The sequence below is a fragment of the Budorcas taxicolor genome, chromosome 2 (assembly GCF_023091745.1).
Source record: "Budorcas taxicolor isolate Tak-1 chromosome 2, Takin1.1, whole genome shotgun sequence".
Taxonomy (NCBI): Eukaryota; Metazoa; Chordata; class Mammalia; order Artiodactyla; family Bovidae; genus Budorcas; species Budorcas taxicolor.
Genome location: NC_068911.1, coordinates 42,284,990 through 42,296,781, shown reverse-complemented (window position 1 = coordinate 42,296,781; position 11,792 = coordinate 42,284,990). Strand labels below are relative to the sequence as shown.

Genomic DNA, 11,792 nt, shown 5'->3' with positions numbered 1-11,792 from the left:
GCTTCCTCCGGCCCGGAAGGCGGGAGCGCTTCCGGGGGCGGGGCGAGGCCGCCCCAAGGGATGCTATTGGCTACTGCGCCGCGGAGGCCCCGCCCTCCGCCCGGTAAAATAGGCCGCACCGGCACCTGACCCCAAGCGACGCGAGCAGGTAACAAGCCGCTCAGAATGCCTCCCGCGTCCTTTATTTGGTTCACAAGCCAGTCCCCACCAGCCCGGCAGCGGGTCAGGAGTACTCGCACAGGTGGCCGCAGCCAGCGGGGCAGTGGGAGCTGCCCTCCAGCCACTTCATGATGTGCTGCAGGTGGCCGCCGTGGCTGCAGCCCTGGCACCACACGAAGAGCCCCTTGACCACGTGGTGGCAGACGGCGCACATGCTGGCGCAGCGGCGGCAGCGGTCGCACACCCAGCCCCGGCTGCTCATGGGCCGCTTGCAGTGACTGCAGTTAACATGCAGGGTGGTGGAGGCCTGGTTGAGGCAGCTGATGGGGCGACTGGTGCTGAGCTTGACCACTTGATTGGACACGTTCCAGAGGCAGAAGCGCTGCAGCAGGTCGATGTAGGACGTGTACCAGTGCTCCTGGCGGGCAGGGCAGGGAGGGCGGAGTAAGAGCCCGGGCTTCCCTGGGCATAGACACAGGTGCGGGTGTAGGCAGGGCGTGCAGGGGCAGTCCTCAGGGTGGTAGCTGCTCCGGGAAGACCCCCAGACCCTGTCACCCACCTGGGTTTGCTCGTCGATGTCCTTGCGCACGCGCTCACCCAGCACAATGAGCACGGACACGGCCATCTGCACGTCACCCTGCTCGGCATAGAAGCGTAGCATGTCACAGACCAGGGCGCTAAAGAAGTCGGGCGGCAGGCGGCTGTCGCACAGCGCGTGCGAGACCGAGATGAGTGAGAAGGAGGAGTCCACAGGCACCAGGGAGGCTGCATCTGCCTCACTGCCGCTCACGTGTGGAGAGTCGGCCTTGTCCTGCAGGTGCTCGGGCCCCGGCGGGGTGTCCACAATCTCGTGGCGCAACGGGAAGGCCTCCTGGGGCAGCACATACTCAGGCTCCTCCGCTGCGACACAGAGGCAGGAAGGGTAGGCAGGCTCAGGCCCCGCCTCCCAGCCCCACCCCACGCCTTCCCCACGCCCCCACTTACAGTGTGCGTGTTCCGGATCCAACAGGTAAAGCTCATCGTCCTCACCTTCCACGTCACCCAGCAGATAATCAGTGGGCACATCGCTGCCCTCAGTCTCTTCGTTATCTGTCCAAGGGAGGGAGGGAGGGCATTCCAGGACTGCCTCACACTGGGAGACCCAGTCCCACTCCCATGAAGGCCCTCTGCCCGTCCCCACCCTACCTTCGTTGGTTATGAGTGTGGCTGAGGAGTCCAGCAGCACTGTGTCGCTCCGTGTATCACCCTTGCTGCGGTCCAGCCGAGTCTCACTGCCCAGCCCTGGGGCCATATCCTTCAGGTTGAAACTGGGGGCAGGGAGGGCCAATGGGTGGGTAGGCACCAGCAGTCCCACCCTCTGGGGAGAGCCGCCCCCAGGTGTCTACCTGTTCATGAGGGGCAGGCCACAGGAGCTGCCTTTGCCCACACTGTGGTTGAGATTGGTGGTGGACACCAGGCCAGGACTACAGTAGATGATCCGGAGCATGGTCCACGTCTGAGCCACCTAGGGGTGGGCACTAGTCACTCATGGGGGTCCTGGGTCCCTGGAGCCCTGCGCAGGCCCCCCTCTGCCTGGATAGAACCACAAACCCTCAGCTTTCAGTTGCCCCAGGGACCCAATGTCCTGGTCCACCCCAGGTGGGAAGCCGAGGCCCACAGGAAAAACAAACAACCTAGCCTCCACCCTGTAGGGGCAGAGGAAACATGGAAATGGGCCTGAGGTCCCAGGGAGAGGATGAGCAAAGCAATGTGGGCATTCTCTGTAGGGCTGGACATCCTGCGAAGTCTAGGAGCAAGGACAAGCCAAGAGAGGCCAAGACCCCACAACACCCAGGCCAGCACCCCAGGAATGGCACTGGCGTCAGGCCCACTCCTGGGGCTCTGGACACTCTCAGTTACTGGGGCAAGCTGGGGGTGTCCTCAGCCAGAGCTGAACTCTGAACTCAGGGCAGGGTCCGGCCGCAGCTGTCAGCGGAGCTCCAGGCCCTGTACCAAGATCCTGGCCCTCAGTCCACCCCGAGTACCTGGTTGCGGCCAAGCTCTCGAGCCACTTTCGCATTGTGGTCACAGAGCTCAGCCAGTGGCCGGCCGGCCAGGGCATAACGCTCGGCGGTGTCCACGAACCAGCTCATGCTGCCGCTGCCGGGTTCTATCTCAAAGACATTGAGGGCACTGGAGGCGAGGCCCGCAAAGGGCTCGGCAGGGTCCAGCTTGCGCTTGAAGAAGATGGGGTGGCGCCGATCCCCAGCGTAGGGTTTGCGCCCCAGCTCGGTGGCCACAAGGCTCTCCTTGGCTGCGAAGGCCAGGTCCCCAAAGAGGCCGTAGCAGAGGCCCTCAGGGTTGGCACGCTCAACAGGCTGGCTGGCGTCGCGGAACAGGTGCTGACAGAGAGTGCTGTCCTTGGAGCCGGAGAGCAGGAAGGAGGGGTCGTGCGGGTGGCGCCAGGCAATGCCTGTCGTGACGTCCCGGTGCTCCTCAAACATGGCGGTGGGCACAAAGGGCCGGCGCACGTCCCACACGTAGACGTTGTGGTCCACCATCATGGAGCACGTGGCGAGGTGGTGGCGGCACTCGGGCCTCCACTTGACTCTGGCCACGGAGGCGATGGTCTGCACGCAGTGCACCTCCTTGGCACGGTGTGTGGCCATGTCCCAGACCTTCACCATCTTGTCACGCCCACCTGTGGCCAGCCAGCCCCTGGGGAAGGCCCATGAAGTCCTCAGTGACCTCTTTCGGGGTGGGAGGGCTCCCCATTCTGTCTCACAGGTCTTGAGGCAGTGAGAGAGCCCTTCCACAGGCCCACCCACCCTGGCCCGCTGCCCTGGCCTCCACCCCACACCTGTCCTCCGGGTGCCAGTCGCAGCAGAATACAGGCCCATTGTGGGCTGTGAACATTCGCTCACAGCGGTCAGGCCGCCGGATGTCCCAGAGCTGCACGTTGCCGTTCTCGAAGGTGGACGCGAAGGTGAAGTAGTCCCGGATACTGAACTGGACATCGCGCACACTCTCAGACTGGCCTGTGAGCGGACATTAGTGGAGGGAGAAGGTTGGGGGTGGGGGACGGGGTGGCCCACAGGAGCTCCAGGAGGGAGAGTAAACCACCAGTGGGGATTCCTCAGAATGGATGTGGGCTGGTGTTGCATCCCTGCCTGTGGCCGAGACCACAAGGCCTGGAGGGTGATGTAGACATTTGCCAAGGCCTGTCCAAAGTGGACAGGGGCGAAGAGAGGCATGGCAAAGCAGATAATAGCCTAGGCAGGTGAGAGGGACACCAGGCATCAGGTGGTTTTTAACAGACTCCTGGACCTTGATTTTCTCTGGATTCTGCATCTGACATCTGTCCTCGTGCAAAGCTGTCACGGCTTCAGGACCAGGTGTCAGAGCACTGTGTGAACAGGAGCCTCGGTGGGCCGAATACAATCCTCTGGAAGCCTCAGGCCCCAGGAGGCAGAGATAAAATGCCCCAGGCTCTGCCCAGGCCCTACACCTTAAGCTGGAGCTGCCAGGTTGGCCAGCCCCCAAGGACTGGAGATCTTGAGGGGGCACGTCCAGCCCTGAGGACCACCACACCAGGAGCCTTCGAATGCAGCACCCAGCTTTCCCCCCGCACAGGGAGCTCAAGGACTGTCATAAGAGGCTCCCTGATTATCCGAGGGCTCTGCCCTGGTCTTCATTTGGTCTCATCAAGGTAAAAAATGAGAGCTGGCTCAAGGCGGGGGTGTCAAGAACTTGGGAGGTGGGGAACCAGGCAGTGCCCCACTCCCCACTGCTTCCCTGGGCTGAGGACCCTGGAAGCAGACTTCATGCAATGAGATGGCCTGGAGCTCTGAGGCATGGCGAGAGGAGGCTGAGCTGCCAGGGCAGCCACCCATTTGCCCTCTCCCTGATCCCACACTACCCTCGACTCCTGCTGGCCCTGCAAATGCATCAGCGCTGTGCCCACACTCCAGGTACCCCTCACACTTCCACCAGGCCCACCTCTGCCCCTTCCCTGCTGACCTCCACCCCCTCCTCCAGTGCCAGCTCAGCTGGCTCCTCCTCCAGGAAGCCCTCTGGGAGCACACCTGAGGGCCTCTGACACAGAGCGCTTCTCAACCTGCCTAGACAGGTCAGCCACCTGCAGAGAGGCACACCTGCCTGACCTGCCTCCCAGGGCCTCACCCGAGAAGGTGCTGACAGAGTCCTTCCTGCGCAGGTCAAAGCACTTCATGAAGCCATCCTGGGAGCCACTGAGCAGCACGTGGGCCTCAGTGGGGTGGAAGCAGACTTTGTTCACTGTGCGCTTGTGCTCCGTGAACAGCTGGTCCTGCTTGTTGCGGGACGGCCGGCCCAGGTTCCAGGTGACGACCACGCCATTGGTGGCCGCCGTGGCCAGCAGGTTCTCGTCCATCTGGTGCCAGACAACATCTGCACAGCTCAGGTTGAGGGAGGGCTTGCGGCCCACGCGCAGGTTCAGCTTCTCCACAAACTGCTCCTCCTCAATGGCATAGATCTTGAAGATGCTGCGGCCCGCTACGACCACCTGGGCCGCGTCACGGCACACACTGATGGCGTTGGCCGGAGCATCCAGATGGCAGTGCATGGTGCGGCCAGTCAGCACGCTCCCACCGAGGGCCGTGGTCACGCGGGACATCTTCTCCATGGCTGCACGGGTGGCGAGGACAGATCGGTGAAGTGGGCAGGCCTGGTCAGCCTGGCGGCAGGGGCGTGTCCTTTCAGACCCTTTACCCTGGGTGGTTCCTCCAAAACTGCTTAGTCCAGGGGAGTCCACCGTTAGTCAATCGGTCTGATAGGCAAGTTCCATCACCCTGGCCGGGCAGTCGGAGGGTGCCATGGCTGCCCTGAGGCTAGCCAGCCCCATGTCTGACTTCCGGGGGAGACCTTACCTGGTCAGCCCCAGGCCAGGCCAATTCTCCAACTCCCTAACTGCCAAATCAGGATGGTCACTGGACCTTCGGGCAGTCAGTCCCGCCAGGGAAGCCAGATGGCTTCCACCGTGCACAGTCGGCCTCTGGAAAGGGGGCAGGAAGACCAGAGGCTCGAGGGTCAGAGGGGCTTCCAGGACCGAACTGTTTACGGAGCCCGAGGGATGGCTGGCGCGACCGCACCGGAGAGCCTGGCACCGCAGAGGTTGCGGCGGGAGCGGAGACCGCGGGAACAGAACCGGAGGAACGAAGCCTCTCCTTCCGCGGGCACCTGAGCCATCTCCCGAAACTGCCGGGCCGGGGAGGAACGGCCACGCCGGAAGAAGCCCGTCTCCGTCCCGCCCCCCGCCGAACGTGGTCCTTTTCTTTCCAGCCCCGCGCTGGAAGCGGGTGCCCACACTACAAACGTTCCGGAACGGGAGAGCGCCTTGGAGGCGGAGGGGCGAGCAGAGATGGGGGAGAAGCTTCGCCGGTTCCGCCTCTGGTGTTCTTCCTCTTCCTTTTTTAACTCGTGTTATTTTAACGCTAGTGCTCATCTCTGCCCCACAATCCATCAGCAAGCCCAGGCATCCCCAGGCTGGCCCCACACCCCTCCTCCGTCTCCGCCTTCTTTTCCGCTCTCTTCGGGACTCGGGAACAGCCTCCTAGCGGCTCTCCTGGGGTCCCCCCTCCCGCGTCATCTGAGCTCCGCACAGCCAGGGACTCTTCGGCCTGCTGGCCTCCACATGTCCTCACCGCGCTGGGAGGCAAATCCCGAGCTCCTGGCCCGTCCTCTCCGCGCAGCTCCCGCCACAGGAGCCCTTGCCTGCCTCACGGTCATCGTGGGTGCACGCTCGTTGTCCTCCCTAGAACGCGTCTCCTCATCCCTCAGAGTTCAGCTTAAATGGCACGTTTTTAGAGGCCTTCCCCGGCCACCCCATCTCAGTGGCCTCCACGGCGCTCGTCACAACCTGGTCTACTGATTACATCTGTTTTACACGAATGTGAACTCACATCCGTCTGTCTCCAAGAGCTCTGGTGCCTGACTGGACCTGTTCACACAAACGTTCAGTCGGTGACCCTCTCTGAGCCGCCCTTTTTGCTGGGTATGCGCCCTGGCCTGTGCTTGCTGCTCTGTGTGATCTAGGACACCCCTGCTGCTGCTGCTGCTGCTAAGTCGCTTCAGTCGTGTCCGACTCTGTGCAACCCCGTAGACAGCAGGCCACCAGGCTCACCCGTCCCTGGGATTCTCCAGGCGATAACACTGGAGTGGGTTGCCATTTCCTTCTCCAATGCGTGAAAGTGAAAAGTGAAAGTAAAGTCGCTCAGTCCTGTCCGACTCTTCAGGACCCCATGGACTGCAGCCTACCAGGCTCCTCCGCCCATGGGATTTTCCAGGGAAGAGTACTGGAGTGGGTTGCCATTGCCTTCTCCCTAGGACACCCCTAGCAGCCCTCATTCTTGCCCTTGGAAGAATGGGCTATATCCTAGATATTTTGGAAGGAGTGTTATATGTAATGATTTTAGTGTCTCTCCCTGCTGACACAGAGGTTAGGGGCCTTCTGTGGTGGTCACTGTTGGGTTTCCAGTCTGGCACAGTGTTACCAGTCTCTGCATGTTTATTGAAAGAACCAATAAACCTGATGAGGGGTGCACAAAAATTCAGACTTGGGCCACTCAGGACAGAGAACACCTTCCCCCCACCATGGTGTGATGACCTAAAACAATTCAGACGTGTGTTTTTACAACTTTTTTAATATATATTTTTATAAACAGGTCACGTGATAAAATAGCACAAGAAACACTTACCAAATATAAGGTTATATCTTCCGCATATACAGGAGAATGAGGTCGTTATGTACAATAAGAAAATGATTTTAGGGGTTGGTTGGTTTTGTTTTCCTCTGTCCCCCTAATTTTTCCTCCTACAGTCGTTGGAAATATCACAGCTTCAGTTGCATTAATACTTTGGACAAATGGACAGCTGCCCCTCCCCACTAGGAGCTGTGGGGAGGAAGGGCTGAAGAAACTGGCTCCTGACCATCTCAGCCCTGGAGCCTCTGGCCAGCACTCCAGGGGCAGGGAAATCTTTGGGCTGTTGAACTCTCTTCAACAGCATCTCTCGCTCGCTCTTTCTCTTTCTCTCTCTCTCTCTGTCACTCTCTGGCTCTCTGGAAACTGGCTACTCTCTTCCAACCAGATTGGGGGGTGGGGAGTGTCCCAAGATAGGGTGTGGGTGCTCAAGGTTGGGATGGAAAGGGGTCCCAGCCCCCTCCTCAGCAATCGCCAAGATGGGCCAGCACCCCAGGACTTCCCGATGTGCTGGGACTAAACAGAACACGGTGCGCCCACGTGGGCAGGTAGAAGTCTGGGAAGCTGGGGAGAGGGAGGCTGTGGCTAGAAAGGAGCCCTCCCTTTGGGTGTTGAGGGGGAGCTGGTCACTGGAAGATTGGTCACTGGCTAGGGCCCCCTTTCCCAGCTTCCACCTGGTGGAGACCTGCCCAGGATGAAGTGTTGCACTGAGGGGCCTGGGCCCAGCTGGCTACAGGGGTTGCAGGGCAGGGTCCACTCAGGACTGCTCCCAAGGCCTGCAGGCCCTAATGGTCGCTCCAGCTGCAGGCCTCTCAAGGTAGCTATGCCACCCTGGGTTGAGGTGGACTGGAGCCAGCTGGGCTAATGTTGATTATGCCAAGGTCACTGTCAGCCTGGTGACCCCTCTCCTAATCCAGTTCTGCCCTAGCCTGGCCAGGGTCCAAGGACCTTAGGTCTGTGGGTGGGGTGGGGCGAGCCGGGCCTCTCTCACACAGCGGCAAGGAAGAGGGGAGGTCGCTGGGGGTCAGGCTGGCATGAGTGGGGGAAGGGCGGGTGAGACTTGGGCTCCTGGGCGGGCCATGGCTTTGGCGGCGGCCTGTTTCCCCTCGCACCCCTCGGAGGGCTCCAGGCGCGGTGCAGTGGAAGATGCGGGACCCAGCTCCCCTCAATCCCCCTGGGCCCTGCCCGGGGTGGGGAGACAGAGCGGGGTGTGGCGGAGAAGGCGGTAGGGGCCGTCTGGCGAGCTCAAAGCGCCCCCAGGACCGAGCCCCAGCGCTCCGCCTCCGGCGGGCGGGCGAACGATGGAGGCGACTGTGGCGTGGCGAAGGGCGGGCGTGCAGTTGCGGGCGCGAGGGGCATGCACAAATTCCCCGAGCGTGCGTGCGTGCGTGCGCGGGGCTGGCCCGCCCGCCGCCCTCCTTGCTCGGGGCGGGGCGGGGAGGAGAGCGAGGGGCCGAGGGCGGGGAGGCCCCGACTACTCGACGACGAGGCAGCGGGGCAGGTGCTGCGAGAAGTACTTGAAGAGCTCGGGGGTGGCTCCGGGGCAGTTGGTCAGCTCCAGCTCCTCCAGGTCCTGCAGCTGCACCAGGCCCGACAGCCCGGTGGCGGTCAGCAGCGGGCAGCCTGCGGAGGGGCGGGGCTTAGTGGGCGTGGCCTGGGCGGGGCTCGGACCAGGCGAGACTCCGCCCTCTGGACGGTGGGACCTGGGCCACCGTGAGTCAACACCAGGCGTGGGTCTGCGCGAGGGTCCCGGCAGTGCTGGCGGAGTCGGCCTAGGTGGGGATGAGTGGCCACTGCCCAGGAGGGCGGCACAGGGTCTCACCTGCCAGAGACAAGAGACGCAGACTCCTCATGGCCAGGAGGTGCTTCAGCCCGAAGTCCTGCACCTGGGCGGGAGGGCGGGGCGAGTTAGCTATTTCCGTTTGCGCCACGAGGGAGCTCCACTGTTAGCGTCAGGCCTTAGGGGGCAGGTGGTAGGTTCTCAGGTCCCCAAGGAGTCGCTGAGGGCCCTAGGGACTTCGTGCGCGCCCCTTGGGTGTGAAGGGATCCCAGACTTCCTTACAGGATCTGAGTGGGCTTCCTTACAGGTCAGCGGCATATCTGGGTGGGGGCTTTCCCCGTGCCCCCCACCTCCCCCGCCTACTCCCCAGTCTCTGGAGGCGTGGAGGGCTGATACCTGGCAGCACCATCGCAGGTAGAGGCTGCGGAGGGACGACATGGTGGACAAATAGCTGAGGCCAGTGTCCGTGATGCGTACACACCTGTGGTCGCAACAGAAGGGGTTGCCCACATTCAAAACACCTGTCCCCACCCCTCAGCTCTGGCCCCTTCCTCCTTTTTTGCCCCAGACGCCCGGAGCTGAGCAACCTTCCTGCCCGACCACCTTCCTGCCCCACCGTGCCGCGCCCCACCCAGGCTCCGCCCTCAACTGGCCGCTCGGTTGTATTCCCTAGGGAGGTGGGGTGGGGTGGCGGGCACCGCTCAGCCCCGCCCCCGTGTTATAGTCCACACTAGGCTAGCTTCTTATGAGGGCCCCGCCCCCCTTGCTGCAGTCCCCCTCTAACTACAGGTTTGTCCACCAGGCTCCCTTCTTAGAGGTCCAGCAGCCTTGCCTGGCCCTGCCCTCCGTGGCCTAGGGGTGGGGCCGTGCACACCTGTCCAGCACGAGCTCCTCCAGGCGATGCAGGTCGCAGGCCACATACTCGAGCGCCATGTCAGTGATGCGTGGGCACCAGGAGAGGTCGAGGCTGCGGAGCTTCCGCAGGTTCTCTGCCACGAGCTCCACGCCGTCGTCCGTGACCTTGGAGCAGCCAGAGAGGCTGAGCGCAGTGAGGTTGGGCAGGCTATGCACCACGTTGACCACGCCGTGGTTGGTGATCTCCCAGCAGGAGAGCAGGCGCAGCGTGTGCGTGCTGTGGCCCTGGCGCGCTGTGAAGTAGGCCAGGGCTGTGTCCGTCACGTGGTAGGCCTGCAAGCTCAGCTCAGCCAGGTTGGGCAGCAGCTGCGAGATGGCCGCGATGGCGTCGTCAGCCACGTTGATGCAGTCGCTCACGCTCAGCGAGGTGATCCGCGCACTCAGGCTGGACCACAGCCCAGCCTCGGTGAAGTCGTTGCAACCTGACAGCTCCAGGCGCACCACACCCTGCATCTGCTCCAGCATCACCTGTGGACAGGTGTGGGATCAGGAGGGGGTCAGGAGGCTTCCATAGCGCTCAAGCCTACCGTGGTTTCCCAAGCATGAGACTCCCCATGGGCATGGTGGGCTGATAGCAGACAGGGTGGAAGCAGCCCGCCGAGGGGCAGGAAGCTGTGTTCTTGAGGGTGCAGACAGTGTTAAACATCCATCAAGCTGGACTCTGCCAAGTGCTTTTTACAGTGTGTTCATTACATGTAAACAACATTCTAAGAGAGGAGGCAGGGCACAGGGGATCTGGGAGTCTGGGGCCAGGCCCAAGCAGGTGCTCAGAGCCCTTGGTGTTAATGATGCGATGATTAGAGCCCCCTTCCTGGGGAAGGGCCACCTCCACAGCTGCTCCTCTGACCTTTGCCCCTGCTTCTCCCACCTCCTCCAGCATCCTCCCTCCCCAAGGCAACCTGCTCGGCATGCAGGGTCTCACGTTTGTCTGCTTTGCTGTTGCGTGCATGAGTGCTAAGTCGGTTGAGTTGTGTCTAACTCTGCAACCTCTGTCCATGGGATTCTCCAGGCAAGAATACTAGAGTGGGTTGCCGTACCCTCCTCCTCCAGGGGATCTTCCCAACCCAGGGACTGAAGCTGTCTCCTCCATTGGCAGGTGGGTTCTTTAGCACTAGCGCCACCTGGGAAGCCTCTGCTTTGCTGTTACTGTCTTGAAATCCTTAGTTATCTTTGAGCAAAGGACCCGAATTTTCATTTTGAACTAGATCCCCCAAACTAAGTAGCCAGCCCTGCTCCCCCCACCCCAGAGCCACACTCCTCAGGGCACCAGCCCCACCCTCAGCCACTTTGCTGCTTGCCCCCCACAACACACATGTGCTGAGTGGCTGCTGCCTGGCCTAGCCCCCCACCCTTGCTCCTCTGGGCCCGTGGCAGTGCGCACCTCCAGGCCGGCGTCAGTGATGGTGGAACGCTTGAGGCTCATGGCCTTGACACCCTTCTTGGAGAGCGCGTAGTTGTCAATGAACTCACAGATGTCCAAGTCAGAGACGCCGACCAGGCAGAAACCCTCAAAGCCACGTGCTGCAAAGCCCTGCAGGTTCACGAACTCCTTCTCACCTCCAGGCAGCACTGTGTAGAGCTCCTTGGCGTGCAGCACAGGCGTGAGGCCCGCCCAGAACTTGGGCTGGTAGAGCACACGCCTCCAGGCCTTGCACACCTGTGCCAGCACACACTTCTCGCAGGCCGAGAAGTACCAGAAGAGGCCATTGAGGATCTTCTCATCTGTGGCCAGGGGCGGTCGCTCTGCTGGGGGCCCAGGCACTGGGGCTAAGGCTGGTCCACCAAGGGGGAGCCCTGCCTGGGGGCACAGGCCCCCGGCCAGAGCAGCCCGGGGCGGTGGGGCAGCCAGGCTGGGTGGTGGGAGGGTGGGCGGGGGTGGCTGGCAAGGGCGGTTCTTGGCAGCTGGCGTGCCCTTGGTGATGCTGGCTGCGCCCAGGCCATTGGGCTGGCCTGGCAGCTTCACCAGGCCATTGCGAGGCAAGCATGGAGGCTTGGGGTCGCCGTCGACGCCCGGGCTCGACATCTTCCCCGCTCGGGCTGCAGACAGGGTCCAGGAGATGGCAGTGAGTCCTGCGCGGGAGGACTAGGCTCCTCCCCGTCCCCCAGCGGCCCCTCCCAGGCCATTCCCAGAACCACCCAACAGAAAGGGTCTGAGTGTAAGTCCTGACTCCCTGACTGAGCAGGTGCAGGAAGGCAGGGCTGGTCATGACTACAACACTCCT

At 62.3% G+C, this 11,792-nt stretch overlaps 2 protein-coding genes across 2 annotated transcripts; both read right to left on the bottom strand.

The window, feature by feature from the left end:
• Positions 1-175: 175 nt before the first annotated feature.
• WDR24 (WD repeat domain 24) lies at positions 176-5,403 on the bottom strand. The gene is made up of 8 exons (XM_052662062.1): positions 4,321-5,403; positions 2,999-3,176; positions 2,184-2,856; positions 1,545-1,663; positions 1,345-1,466; positions 1,144-1,248; positions 719-1,059; positions 176-577 (listed from the first exon to the last, which is right to left on the bottom strand). The coding sequence occupies exons 1-8, from the start codon at positions 4,799-4,801 to the stop codon at positions 224-226; spliced, it is 2,373 nt and encodes a 790-aa protein (XP_052518022.1). The 5' UTR covers positions 4,802-5,403; the 3' UTR covers positions 176-223.
• Positions 5,404-8,349: 2,946 nt separating this feature from the next.
• On the bottom strand, positions 8,350-11,593 carry FBXL16 (F-box and leucine rich repeat protein 16). The gene is made up of 5 exons (XM_052636069.1): positions 10,952-11,593; positions 9,530-10,038; positions 9,052-9,136; positions 8,698-8,761; positions 8,350-8,498 (listed from the first exon to the last, which is right to left on the bottom strand). Exons 1-5 carry the CDS (start codon positions 11,591-11,593, stop codon positions 8,350-8,352), a joined length of 1,449 nt encoding a protein of 482 aa, XP_052492029.1.
• Positions 11,594-11,792: the final 199 nt, after the last annotated feature.

Coding starts and splice junctions, on each gene's coding strand:
- WDR24 (XM_052662062.1), bottom strand. CDS start 4,801: ATGGAGAAGATGTCCCGCGTGACCACGGCCCTCGGTGGGAGCGTGCTG. Junction 1,467..1,544: donor GGCCTGCCCCTCATGAACAG/GTAGACACCTGG, acceptor CCCTGCCCCCAG/TTTCAACCTGAAGGATATGG. Junction 1,249..1,344: donor CACACTCATAACCAACGAAG/GTAGGGTGGGGA, acceptor TCCCTTGGACAG/ATAACGAAGAGACTGAGGGC.
- FBXL16 (XM_052636069.1), bottom strand. CDS start 11,593: ATGTCGAGCCCGGGCGTCGACGGCGACCCCAAGCCTCCATGCTTGCCT. Junction 9,137..9,529: donor GAGGAGCTCGTGCTGGACAG/GTGTGCACGGCC, acceptor TTGCGACCACAG/GTGTGTACGCATCACGGACA. Junction 8,499..8,697: donor GCGTCTCTTGTCTCTGGCAG/GTGAGACCCTGT, acceptor GCCCCTCCGCAG/GCTGCCCGCTGCTGACCGCC.